General features: G+C 31.5%; 1 protein-coding gene across 1 annotated transcript in view; it reads left to right on the forward strand.

Annotated features, from left to right (window-relative positions):
• Positions 1–14,367, forward strand: part of SEC13_3 (GTPase-activating protein S13) — a 37,216-nt gene extending 22,849 nt beyond the window's left edge. The window contains exons 7-8 of the mRNA XM_051209397.1: positions 770–1,172; positions 8,257–14,367. Coding sequence (XP_051074853.1) covers positions 770–1,172; positions 8,257–8,403 — 550 coding nt within the window. The 3' untranslated portion in view covers positions 8,404–14,367. The remainder of the gene's footprint in view (positions 1–769; positions 1,173–8,256) is intronic.
• Positions 14,368–15,443: the final 1,076 nt, after the last annotated feature.

A 15,443-nucleotide genomic window follows, 5' to 3' on the forward strand; every position in this document is an offset into this window, starting at 1 on the left:
AGGCCACATCGGTCTGTATTCATAAGTTTGCTTACTCTTGTGTAGTAGGTTACATTGGACGAACAATGTGAGCGTTTTCCAAGCTCGTCCCTGGACATTATCCTGCATGGCTTTCGGAAGGCGAATGTAAAATATACACTGAAGAGGTGTTAACAATCCATTTTTTAAAACTTGTACTCTATATGCAAAGGGGGCATGTGAAAGACATATATTTGTAGCTACATCTTTATAAACATTACTTTGATTGTTAATACATACTTCTAGTGTTTTTAATCTCTTTAATTCTAATTATTCTTTATTAACACTCATGTTCTTAATTTATTCTTTACCCTTCTCATACTCGTAAAATGGACAATCACCTTTCATGCATTTGGTTTCATCTTATTATCTTTCTTCAAATTCTCTATTATTAAGCGATCTTCTTTGACACATTTTGTAGTGTAATTGTCCTCCGATTTTTCAATAAACTACTTTATGTGTGAATTTACTACAAATATGATTGCACAGCTAGAGTCTGTGATATCGTCGAAAAGAAAATTTTCTTCGCCGAATAATTTTTTTTATTTCTCTTTAATAAAACCATGAGTTATATTTGTATTCATATTGGAAAACTGTAATTGTAAATCATAGGTTGTACTGTATTAATTCTCATATGATACAAAAGTGAATAAGTATGAATTCATTCTGACTTTTGGGGATCTTTTTTCTATCATTTCGTAGTTAAAGTGAAATTTTATTGTTACTCTTCATTCCGTTTTTTTACTAATAGTGAAGATGTTTCTTCTGGAAATCCAGAATGGATCGAAGAAACTCGTCTAGATGGTCATACCGATTGGGTACGTGATGTTGCTTGGTGTCCAAGCTTGAATATTTCACGACAATTAATCGCTTCATGTGGCCAAGATGGAAGATTAATAATTTGGCAATCGACAGCTAATAATGATAATAATAATGAAAATCGTATGACGAATCGATCGACAGCAGTAAATGATAATAATAATGATAATAAAAACCCAAGTTCTAATGAATTAGTAGAATCAAAAGATTTCCAGTCTACACAATATTCCACATTTTGGCGTCCAACTATTTTGTATACATATCCCGATGTTGTCTGGAATGTTTCGTGGTCTGTAACTGGGAATATTTTAGCGGTATCTGGAGGAGATAATAAGGTATACTTTCAAACTATAGATTGAATCAGTTTTCTTTTTGTAGAAATGTTTGTTATGATTAAATTTTTAATGGTTTGAATTATACTGTTATTGTTATTTTGACCGAAATGTGATCAATTTTAGTTAATATCTTATGAGGATTCCCTCGATATAGCGATTATGACAGTTTTATGTTGAAGTGGAATGTGGCTAAGAGTGGAATCTAAGATGCGCGTTTCGTCCGATTTTGGACTCGTCAGTTTAATCTACCTGCGTTCCAGCGTTTGTATCCATTCCGGAACTGGAACCCAATATCTTTCACCTCAAACAACAACGTGTTATCCACTTGTAGATAGCCACTCACTTGTGGAATGACTTTGACTCATTTCTTCATAGTTTGGCTTATCTCGTTGATATTTTCACCAGGTAATCCAGCTGAATAGACCCGCATGAGACGAAGCGTGCATCTTGCATTCCACTGGCAGCCACATTTCATCTAATGTACATAAACTTTGCTTATCATGATCATTAAATTGTCATATTTATGAAGAAAATGATAAAGTCTATGCAACAATGTGATATCGGCTGTTTTCCTGGCTTCTTGATTTTTCAACTAGTAAACACATATCACACTAAGGAGATATGGGTTTCAATGGTTTCTAACAGAAATCGTGTCCTTCTTTTTTGCATTGTTGCTTTAAACTTGTTTGTTGAATGTTTTCACTTCCATTTCATTAAAATGAATCACTTATTGATCGTATCCCTTATTTTCTGTCTGCATTCAGTATATTGTTTGATCCTTCTCGCTAACACTGATCCTCCTATATTTTTTGACCCTTTTATCTATTTCCCTTGTTGAACTCATCATCTCTTCATACTTACAGTGGTATTATGACAACTTGGGCGAATGCACATGTCAGGCTTTATGTTGATTATGACTCGCTGATTGGTTGACTGACTCATGACTTATCAAAACTTGATACAATTATTGTTTTGACTTATTTCACTTTCCACTTTGGCATGATCCCTTTATTTTCATTAATTCATCCTGTACACTCAAATCAAAAGTGATTTTTTCAGATATTTCAAGATTGATTTATCTGTAGCCAACTTCTCTTTCATGAAGTCAAAACAACAATAAATCATGATTTATTTATTGTTATTATGATCATTGTTAGTTAATTGGTGTCTATAATAAATAAAGTTCCTCGGATGAATATAATAATTAAAATGTTTAGTTTCATGTCATTTACTCACTTTTGTTTCCCTTTTTTCTACTCCATGAAATCATTCTTAATTCTCGAATCACAATGTCTATCACCTAATGTTTTTTGTTGACTTTCGTACTAATATTATTCCTGGGATTCGCCTTGACAATTTCATCTCGTTATGCTAATGTACTGTGGTAACTTGAACCGATATGTCTCAGGTTCTATTTTACTTACTTACTTACGCCTGTTACTCCCAATGGAGCATAGTCCGCCGACCAGCATTCTCCAACCCACTCTGTCCTGGGCCTTCCTTTCTAATTCCATCCAATTCTTGTTCATTTTTCTCATGTCTATCTCCATTTATCGGCGTTATGTGTTCTTTGGTCTTCCTCTCCTCCTTTTGCCTTGAGGATTCCATATGAGGGCTTGTCTTGTGACGCAGTTGCGTGCTTTCCTCAATGTGTGTCCTATCCACTTTCAGCGCTTCTTCCTGATTTCTTCCTCCGCTGGGATCTGGTTTTTTCTTTCCCACAGTTGATTGTTGCTAATAGTATCTGGCCAACGGATCCGAAGTATTTTGGGTAGACAACTGTTAATAAACACTTGTATCTTCTACTTTGCCACATGCGAATTGACATTTGTTAACATTGGTTCTGTCCCCATTTTGTATTGGGTGTTATAAAATCTATAATAACGAATTTGTGTTTACGACTTTTTTGTACAGTTAGTATATATTTAGCCACATGTGAATGGGCCACTGAAATATATGGTGCTAGATCATGTCGACACAGTTCTGTTAAAAGACTAATATTTGAACGAAGAATATTCTTTTCGATAAATTATCTTCAGGTTCTATAATTGTATATTTAATAACCTGTTATTTCAATTAGAAGACTTCTATTAGCCACCCATTTGTCCTCTTTCCTTCATATGATACGGCTGATGATTTTACACGCATTTTCTGGCAACTTTTTTTTCAACTACTTAGTTTCCTCCGCTTGAATTCTATATGAAAACTTTTTATCCATCAATCAAGATACTTAGTCTTCATTATTAGGGCACTGTGTTTTTTACTAGTCAGTGAGTCAGTCGTAGACTATCGAAAATGAAAAGTTCTGTGCATGACTTGTATGTAAACCTGTTTAGTGTATCCTACGAGTTACTTAATTTGGGTGTATTGTTTTTTTCTTTTTCCTTCATAATTTTACTTGTTAAACTCATTTTATACATTTCATACTGCGACTAGGATTAATGTTCACATTGCTATTTAGTCACAATACGACACTGTGATGCTCTTTCAGAGAAAATCCTCTTTTGTAAACACAGTTTATGGAGATCGAATTGTTTGTATTCTTGGATGTCAATGTCACATGCTGAACTGTAGAGCATACCATTTTTATTTTTCTGTCCATAAGTAGTATATGCCTAACTTCACTCAGTCGTCTGTCTTCTGAACAAGGTTTTTTATATTATCCTTGCAATTCATTCTTATGTGATTGACAATTAGAGATATTTATTTTTTTTTTTTAATTTTCGTTCAAATAACCCAGTGATAGAAAATATGTGTTGATTATTGTTATGGTTTATGATCTGATAAATAATTTACGATTAAAATGAATGAATAAAATCTTGATCAATAAATGAAACCATTTAGCTCAATGATAATCAACCACTCACGAAACTGAATTATTGATTGAAACCATCGAATTGAACTGAGATCAAAAATAATTTCATGAGTTCAAATACTTTTTTTTTAATTTGTATCTTAAAATAAGATGCTTCTTTTCATCATATTAGCATTTAAATAAATTCTGTATCACAAGCTGTTGGAGAATAACATTTTCCTGATCAATCATTCACTAATGCATTAAGACTATTAGGTGTCATTAGATTAAGTGCATAGATTTTAGTTTATGAGTTCCTATTCAACAGCTCATATTTTTGTGATAAAGTCAGTTTGTGATTTTAGGCTGGACGTTGACAGAACGGAATAACTGCCATTGCTAAAAAATTTCCAGATGTGATATAATGAAAAATTCCTCATTTTCTGTCCTCATTTAATTAATGACTGGTTAAATAGAAGGAAGTTACTTATGTCAACAGACATAAGTAGCATACACTACAACAGATAAGTAATTTTATGATTGCTAACTAGTATAAATCCTTTGTCAATGGAATCTTACCAACTGTGGTATTCCTTGCTCTGATTAATTATAAGCATATTAGTTTGTTGATTTTTAATTTCTCCTATATCAAGTTAATTAGTCAGGCGCACGCAACATAGAACCTGACATATATGTGTATTGGTTACCATATTACATTATTACGAGATGAAATTGTCAAGAGAAAATCCAGGGTCGTAGAAATAGTAACAGCATCAGTGGTAGTAGAGAATATTAAAGAAAGTGAAGAAAGTTGGTTTGAAAAGGAGTGATTTCGTGGATTAAGAAAAATTACGAAATAATCTTGAAACTCAGGTCTTGGTGAGGCTAATAAGTGAATGTATTTACGCCATTTCAAACAATTCTGATCCTTATCACTTAACATCTCTAAAGATATATTACCAAAATCGTACGGAACCCAACCAGGTAATCTGTCCCTACACCTATAGGAATTAGTTCGACTATCAATAACTTCTTGAGCTGATGCTAAGTCAACTTAACGTAGTACATAAAATTGAAGAAAATAAACATATTGTTAATACTCTGAAGTTTTATATTTTGCTTTTTCGATTAATCTAAAGTCATGGTATCAAACATAACAACATGCAATTTAATCTACATATTAATTAAAGGTGTAAAAAAAGTCACCGAAATTTAATTATTTTTCTCTCAAGTATTGAAGGGTGTATTTTAAGTCTCTACATTCAAACCCGTTGTTCTCCTCCTTTTGAGTGTTAATGTTTACAATAACCCCACTTATTTTCACAATTGATGTTACTCCTATTCAAGTACCAGTCAATATACCTCAAAAGTTAGCCATTATGCATTGTTATTTGTCTTTGTGTGTTATGCATGTATGTGGGTGTGAGAGACAGAGAATCATTCGCCTTTCTCTGTGCTTATTTACATTTCGTAATTATGTATTCACCTCAATTTAGAAAAAAATTTTTACTTTCAAGAAAAAAAAAGCCAACCCTATTCATTACTATTTCATCTTCGGATGATATCATCTTCACAGAATATTTTTTATATTATTCATTTGTTTCAAATCGCGGCTTGGTTAGTATATGTATATGACCTTGACCTTTATTTTGCAAGTTTAAACCAAGGTTATAACAACTGTCTTATCGGGTCAAATATAACATAAATTCTATGAACTGAAACATCAACATTTTTAATTTTATTCCTTTCATTTCACCTTGTTCTTTCTTTTTTTCAATGTAAAGATGAATGAATTGGTGATTATACGAAGATGAATCATATTATTCTTTATACTTTATCATGTTATTGTTCTATTACGAATAGTTTTACATTTGCATTACAGGCACATAGTTATTACTTTTGACCTGAGTGTGACCCTAATGGAAAAATTGTATGTGTGATGATGAACAGTTACATGCCTATATATTTGTAGGTATAGCAGTAGTACATTGTATTTCAATAATTGTAATTAATTATGCAACTGTAACATTACCGCTATATTTCCATGTCAATAAGTATTTTCTAGCTTATTTAAATACAAACATAGATACTTGAATTAATGTAGCCTGACCAAAAAAAGTCGAAATTGTCATACTAAATGAATACTTTTTAACGTTTTGGATATCCTTAAGGTTGAGAAAAGTTTCTTGTCATATTCAACAGCGTTTCATATACATAAAGAGTTGTATACTTATATTCTTTGTCAAAGGATTAATCTCCAATCACTTTGTTCATGTACTTTCTATACTACTACCATTACTACTATTGATAATGTTACTACTTGTACTACTCACTATGTTAATTTAGTATGGAAACGTGAATCGATGCATATAATGTGTCAGTTTTTGTATGTTTAACGACTGACTGCAGCCATCTATTTCACTTAAAACTGAAAGGAGATAATGCCGTCTGTTACTGAAACATGAATTGTATTCAGTGAGTCCATTTAATAAGGAGTGTTGATTCAGATATATAAAATTATTTGGAACTTGTGTTTTTGATTTCATTCAACTTGACAAACTACTGATGTGAATTGTTAAACTCACACCTTACCGTATGTGGTTTTCCCAAGCAATCTAATCAAATAAAGGAATTCCACTCAATATTATATTTTTGATTAATTTAAACATCGTATGTAAAGTAATCTTAACTGAGAATAATATGAATTCATTTGTTATTTTATTGTTGTGTAATTCTCAACAACCAACTACTTTCAGTCTCTAGACACTTTCAACATTTAATTGTCTAGATTGCAATAGAATTGCATAATATTGTTCTATGATTAAAGCCTATTGTTACGCTATTAGAAAAAAAAACTATTAAATAAAACGAACATAAAAGCTACAATTATTGTTTGGAATAGAAGAAAGAAAATCATTCGCACCATCCACTTTACGTTTAACACACCTATATTTTACAGTACTGCATTACCACTATCTATACTCAAAAAAGTATGGAATCGGTTAAAAGAAAAACGAAATGAAATAAAAAACCAGATGGTAAAACCCTAATAGAAAAGTTTTCAGTATGAATAAGGCAACTGAAAAGAAACCGGTGAATAGTTAACCAAGTAATGATGTTATGATCAAATAATGAGAATTTCTTATATAGAAAAGATTAAATGTAACTAGTAGTGGAATCTAAGACGCGCGTCTCGTCTTACTTGAAATTCATCAGCTGAGTATACCTGTATCCCAGCCTAGATGGGTATTCAAACCCAGTACTTTCCGTTTCAAGCTCCAGAGCATTGTCCACTTCGCCACTTCTAGCCATATTTCATCTAAACCTATATCATAATGGCTGTAACTAGACATTCCACACAAGATTCACGTATATCATCTGAAACTGATCACATATCAGTCGAAATATCAATAGCAAGACAATCCAGAGCATTACAAATGAAATTTAAAAAATGTATTGAATTACACTGGTCAGAGAATTAGATTGAAATGTTGTTTTCTTCTCTTTTCCAAATACATATATAATTATGATTAGTTCCTTTAATGATAATAGACAGTGTACTACTCACTGAATCACATTGCATCTACATTGTTCTTTTCTTAGTTTCTAGATGTCAACATTATGTTATGGATAACTTACATCTTTTGGTTAGTGTAGTCATTACAAACATTTATAGATATCTTTTTGCATTCATATCTGAATCTGTTTCAGCTTATAATTATACCGTTTGTCTGTGTTTGCTGATTCTGTGAATTCTTCTCATGATAATATAAAAATGCCATATTCTTTATATAAGCATTATTTATTACCTATTCCTAAAGTTGTCGTTATTTTATTCACAGTTCTAATCATTATCGTTATCATCATTGTGTTTAAAGTACAATCAATTTTGTTTATCAGCTTGTATTTTTCTAAGATTAAGGTCAGTTATCACCTCTAGTCAAACATCAAAACTATTTAAATGTTAATTATGATGTGAAAATTCCATGTTAAATGTTTAATTCTCAATACCATTTATTTAATAGTACATGATTTCGCTTGATTATTATAATAAATCATAATGAAATTTTGTATATATATTTCAAAACCAAGTTCCGATAATGTAATAAGAAGACGAAGATTATCATTTGTATTCTTTTATTTCTTTTTCACCCTATTGAATAAACGTATTTATTTTTCCAATGAATTAATTCATTTCCATTTATATCTTTATAATGGTTGAGTTTTTTGTTAATGCATGAGTAAATGATTATTGTGTTCTTTCTGTCTTCTCCAATCATCATCATTTAGGTTACACTTTGGAAGGAAAATTTAGAAGGAACCTGGATTGCTTTAAGTGAAATTGCACGTGGTGGTCATGATGCATCCGCTTTAATTGGAACTGAAGGGAATAGTCAAACATCAGATCAATCTACAACACAATTGGCTGCCGCTTAACAGTTACCTAATAGGATCTGTGGGCGTGTGTGTATACATGCATGTACTTATGTATATGTATTCGTGTGTCAATGCTCTTGATTCTTTGTCCTGTACACAACTGGTTCATCATTGCTTTTTATTTCACATTGCAATCTATACCTTCTGCCTTCCTGTGCTTCCACTGTTAATGTAGTAATAATATAAGTGAAGATGATTCATTATTATATTTAGTTAAAGCGTTTGCTGTTAACATTTATATGTTGAATGAATAGTTATTATTCACTTTGGGAAATTTTTCGGAAATTTGTACGACTATTTCTAATTACTTCTTTCAAGGGAAATAAATATTCAGCTAAAAACGTTCATATTTATTTTAAACATGTGTTCCACTTTTTTTCATCTTGAAACTTATCAATTCTGAGTTAATTTCTGTTATACAGCTCGTTAAAAACTTTTTCCTCAGAATGCTTGAGACCAACTTATAGTTAGATGTAATCAAAGTGATCTAACTAACATAGATACGTACATATGTATTTATGAGAAATTACATTGTGCTCAAATTGCTAATGTCTTATTCACGACTCCAAATAACTATTAATTCGATAGCATGAGACAAAAAATAATCAATTTTCCAAAAGTTAACTATTTACCATAAAGGTGGTCAGTACTTGCGCCTCTATTTTACTAAACGACATTAATGGCTTTTATTGTTTACGGTTGTCACTATGTAAAACTTGACACGAATGTGACCATTAGCCGGCAAGTGTATAATAGTCTGTTTGTAAACCATTATCAACAATAACCCAGTTAAAGACTAATTCTAGTTGATGATCAGGCGCTTGCGACTATGTACGCTTCAAAACTCATTATAACTAGATGAGTGGAGATCTAATACATGTACTGTTAGTCTACTATTAGTATAACCCTCGTCTATATTAATTTACTTCAAAACCTAAGTTAAACACCGAATGACATTTGACTCTGCTTGATAAAAAGGCACAATTAGGTGTTGACATATTCGTCCTCTGCTTCTCATCGTCAATTAAATTTCTAATTACTTTTATTAAAATCCTGTACAATGTAATGGTATGTTGGCTATTCAATTAGTAATCGTGAATTTTAGCTTTGAATACTTATAGTATTCAATTTGTAATCGGAAGTATCCTTCATCCTATTACAGTCCAGTAAATAAATCAAAATCATGCTATTAATAAGATTTTAAAAATCTGGCTTTTTGCGACCATTGCCAGGAATACACACACCAAAAAAGAGTAACATTATAATTCAGTGATATTCCAAGAATTTATCCTAACTCGGGTAGGCAGTTTTTATCACGAATCGATATCCCCCAGAGAACAGTTGTATGCAATTGAAACTTTGTAGTTATTTTTGTGAAAGCATATTTAGCTCAAAACCTTCAGTGACTTTAAACTGACCTTGAGGAAAACTAACTCTTAACCAGTTTATGAATAAATTGGTGAAGCACTCTTTAAGTGTGAAAAGGAATAAATATGCTCTTTACTTTTTGACTTTAAATATTAAGAACCCTTAGATTATCTTCAGGACTCCGGAAAATGTGACTCCTATTATTTAATCTCCTGGTATTTGACAACTTTAAACTTCTTAGTAACTATATACTGGTAATTTTTACTTGTTTCTTAATTAACTTCCAATAAGATGCAGGCTACCGATCTTTACGTTTCAGTTTTCATTCAAAAATCTTATGAACTCTATCGAAACTGATTGGTTAGTCATAAAAGTGTATTTTCACCGTTATTTCTTCTCATTTTAAAGGTACTAAAATTTGTGCATTCACAGTCCCACATTAAATTTTTCTATTGAGCATTATACCATTCACTCGACAGGTTGCGTTCTATTAACTATCGTTTTCAAATACATCCCATTTAGCTTCCTTACACGATCATCAATACATTCAAATATTTCAATTCAGATTTAATTTATTCTACAATTTGCTACTTTTCAGCCTCAAGCAAACCAAGTTATTCGTCATTTTGAGATTTGTTTCTAAACCATTTAATTACAACACTTGCAACTGTCATGTATATGATGTTAACTTTCTGTAAAACTTGTTTTGAAGTATGGTAAGTTTTTAAAGAATCTGTAGGATTTTGAATGATACTAATTACCATCCATTGTCATCAATTTTAAAATATATATATTGGTTGTAAGTGACCAGTTACCATAGCAGCTAGGGATTTATTTGTTTTCTGGATTGAAACCAGAAAAGAAATATGAAGGTGTATGTTTTTATTCTGACTGATTAATTTGTTGAGAGGTTTGAAATGTGTTTTGTATATGCTGTTACTTTCATGTGACCTTAGGTAATTTGTGATGTGTTGTTTGTTCTCTCTTTCTTCCTTTTGGTTTACTTCTATACCCAAATTAATGAAACGTATTAATATATATATAGCTTCACTTTGAGATGCATATTTCAGTATTCGTTATTGCGAATAGCGACATCCGCATTCATTATTTTCGAAGACCTATTATTCTATTGAAACAATAAACAGACTTTTGAATATCATGGATGGTCGCAAAGATAACAGGAGGCAGTTAATCATGAGTGATCATTTGGTTAGTCTTTTCTTTTCTTCTTTGCTTGCCTTACTCATCAGCAAAATATTTCTTAACGATCTTTAGATGTTATCAATGATTTGTCCTTCATCAATGTAAAATATTAATATGTACTTCTTGAACTTCGAACAGCTTCTTAGAGGAGTATGTTTTGAATAGACTGTCAATAATTGCCTGATAGACAAAATTTGTTAATGATTCTTTACACTTTAATTCATTTTTAAAACAATATTTAACATCTACTGAGATATAATCAAATTTATGAAAAACTATCGAAGAACTATTTCTTCATTAGTTCATATTTGTGAAGGTTGTGATTGGTTATATTCCTTTTAAAAGGTCATATAGTTTTAATTTCATTATATTCTTTGATAAACACAATTTCTTGATATAGATTTTATTGAAGACGAAACTAAAGTCTATTGTAATCATCTGACAACCGTATAATATATGTACATAAATATAATGAAATATTTCACAAGTTTGATATGGTTTTCATGCTGTCTTACATAATACTTCCTTACGCCTGTCACCCCTCATGGATGAGCCTAGGCCACCCACCAGCATTTTCCATAGAACTCCGTTCTGGACAATTCTTCCCAGTTGCTGTTTGTCCTTTTCATTTCTGCTTCCAGTCCCTGGCGCAATGTGTTCTTTGATCTTCCTCTTTTCCGTTTCCCTTCAGGACTTCAAGTTAGCGCTTGTCTCCTGATGCAGTTTGATAGTTTCCTCAATGTATGTCCTATACAACTTCATTATGTTTTCCTAATTTCCTCTTCATATGGAAGCTGATTTGTTCTCTCCCACAGTAGAATGTTGCTGATGGTATCCGACTAACGGACATTGAGTATATTGTGTAGACAATTGTTTATAAATACTTATACATTTTTGATGATAGTTGTAATAATTCTCCAAGTTTCGGCTTCGTACATTAAAACTGTCTTGACGTTCGTATTGAAGATTCTGACTTTGATGTTGATTATTTTGAGTTCCATATGTTCTTCAACCGTAGGAATGTTATTCTTGCTTTGCCAATCCTTGGTTTTACGTCTGCATTAGATCCTCCTTGTCCATCGATAATGCTGCCCCGATAGGTACGTGGAAGATTGTACCTCATCCAGAGCTTCTTCATCAAGTGTGATTGAGCTGGTGTTCTCTGTGTTGTATTTGAGTATGTTGCTTTTCACTTGTGTATGTTGAGGCCTACTGATGCATGGTGAGCAAATTAATGTAAACTAAACTCCGTTCGTATGTATGATGGAATAGTAATTCCTTAGATATTAGGGCAAGCTTTTTCACTTTTAACCGAAGGTTCTCATATAGGAAGTCACTTAATGTTTTGAATGTTGACTGTCTTTTGACCTATTTATAATTTTCCTGACTGTATCTGGACAGATTAATTAGCAATAATTAGCAAGGTTATTTTCTACAAGATAGGGTTACTGTCTCCATGCCCAACCATCCTCCCTCACTTGAGCTTTGGATCAACAGTAACCCTAGAAGAGCTACAGGTGGTGTGTTTGTATAGGGTTTAAACTTTCGTGTTTTTATCTGATATTTTTTAAAATTATTTCTACTCCCTTAAATCTTCCAGTAATATAAGCCCATATATTGGACAAATTGCCTTTGAATTAAAAAATGATAATTTTAATGATCACATTTTCTAATATCAATAATTTGAACAATATTGATTACCGTAATCAATACTCTTTTAATCTTAAAATTAATATTCTCCATTTTAATAAATACAAATTAATTGACTGAAAATTAAAACTAATAAAAGTTCCTCAATGAGTTAAATACAGTAAAAAAAAATATATTAATTTTAGTAATTGAATAGAATGTTAGAAATGAAGTAAATCATAGAAAGTTTTGAATTGATTAATATACAGTTGGCTTTTGTTATTACTTAGCATAAGAATCAAAATGAAATAACACTCTTAATTGATTATTGTTTTCGGTCAACTTTACATGAAGATTAGATCCAAAAAATGATGTTCGTTTTTTTCTCATTTTATATTGTTTGTTTGAATCTCCTTATTGATGTTTGGGACTACAATTGATCAGTCTCTTATTGGTATATGTGCATCTTGTTCGTATTGCCTCATAAGCGTTATAAGTGAAGATGGATGGATATACCTGCGTCTTAGAGTTGATGTTCACTCTTGGACTCGAACCCAGTACCGTTCGCTCCAAACGCCATCATGTTATCCATTTGGCTATTGAGTCCTGATAGCCACTTGCTTGTGAAATGGGGTGAAGTTTAAATTTACTTGGTATTGTTTACTTGAATCTTGCCATTGATGTTTAGGACGTCAATTTGTCTTTATTTTATTCTTTTTATCTCATTGCGATCAAGTCTTAGTTCTCTATAAGCGAATATAGAATAGATGCTAAGTATTGAAAATTCATTAACAGAATAACCTACTTCTTAAGCTTTGTCTCTGCTTGCATTCATCTTTTGGGATGTTCCATGACATGTTAAGAAGGTTCCTAATACATTAAAGATTGAAAAGTTTCTCAATATTTTTCATCCTTCAGCTATTAAACTGAATGTGATCGACGTTCAGAAACTGAATGATAACAAAACCAATGTGTAACTCTATTTAATTAATGAGGAATTTCGAATCAAGGGAAGATAAATTTGACAACAGTATACTGTAGAAAGCATAGAAGAAATGCTTTCTAATTTGTTTGCATCATGTGAAATACGTTGATGTATATTGCCAATAATGAGAAAAATCATTATTTTCATCTTTTATCACTGCTAAACTTTACACAATTAGTATTTTTATCACATTCCATCTACAGATTTGATTTTCTAAAAATATTTTCAATCATGAAACTTATCAATGTGACCTAGTAACTATTAATCCGTGTAGATATGCTAATGATATTCTTTTATTCATAGGGTTTTTCACTTTTCCCCTGTTGATACTCAAGACTGTATTTGATCACTTGCTGTTGGTATGTTTGCACCATGAACGGTTGGCTTTATATTCTCTACAAACACAAGGCTTTGTATATATGTTTCAAATTCTGACTAGCAATGGAATACAAGATCTGCGTTTAATTCTAGCTGAATATCAACACCAAGAAAATACAGAACTTTATAAATAGTATTGTAGTGACTCACATTTATCACGAGAACACGACTGGTTTAATAGAAACGCTTATTATTATAACCAAGTGTACCAGTGACTGTCTTAATGTGCTTTTGTTTAACTGTGCTAATGACAGCTATTTTGTGCTTCCATTCTTATACTCACACTTTGATTGTAACTTCGCGCGAATTCGGTTACGTTCTGTAACCAAGCTTGTATCCTGGCACGATCTCGGTATCCTTTCGATGCCACGAGATCGCCAGCAAATATATTTCGACTTGGTCCATTAATTGTCTTCTGATATTTGGCTTCTCGGGGATTTTATGGATCTATTTGGTTACTTTCAACCTACGCCTTCTGATTTATTTGGCACGTGTTTCTTGGTAGCGGTGTTCATAGTCAACCGCGACTCGACGCCACGCTACAGTATCATGGACGTTGAATAGTCGAATGGCTGTTTGAACTTAACCACTTAGTTAATAATGTTTGGTGCTTGAATAGATAAATACTGGATCCGAGATTCAGTGTGACACATCGATACTATGATATAAATACATCTGTGTGATAAGTCACAAATAGGACGAAACGCGTCCTGCTGCTAGTCACAATCCAAACACGTACTTAAATGATATCCGTGTTGTTGGAAACCATACTATCTGTTATACATATTTATACAAGTATAAATAAATAAAATGTTTATTGTTTTGTCGTACAATTATCAATCCTGTTATTATTGAAAATGTTTTCATTATATTAATGTTCATCAACTAGTTTGACTTACATTTCAGAAATAAATTATGAATCAACTTATATAGTTTTATTATCGAATGTCATAGATCAATCAATTGACGCTAGTCTACATGCTTCTATATTCATCAATATTAAATAAAATCAACATGGTTATGTATCTTATTGTATTACAGAAACAAAATTTATCCATGAGAATTTTCATTTGAATATATAATACAGTACACTTATGAGTATTTTAGTTGATAAGATATAAGTCGTTAGTTTTCTAGTGTTTGTTTTCAAAATGTAAGGTTACTGATGTATAATAATAATAATAATAATAATAATAATAATAATAATAATAATAATAATAATTTTTATTTTCATATTCCATGATAAATAAATCAGCTGATAATAAATTATTTCATTTCAGTTATTCACTGTATAAGTATGCTGATTTCAAACGCACCAACTCAGTTAGTTAAGGAACACAGAATAAGTATAATTTTTTTTGGAAAACACACTTATAAGTGTACCTATATGTGGAATGTTTTGCGGAGCCGCATGCAACTTTACATGCCATTTTCATGGCGTCATTCAATTACAATCAGTATTCGTCTATTCTTTTCG

The sequence above is a fragment of the Schistosoma haematobium genome, chromosome 1 (genome assembly GCF_000699445.3).
Source record: "Schistosoma haematobium chromosome 1, whole genome shotgun sequence".
Taxonomy (NCBI): domain Eukaryota; kingdom Metazoa; phylum Platyhelminthes; class Trematoda; order Strigeidida; family Schistosomatidae; genus Schistosoma; species Schistosoma haematobium.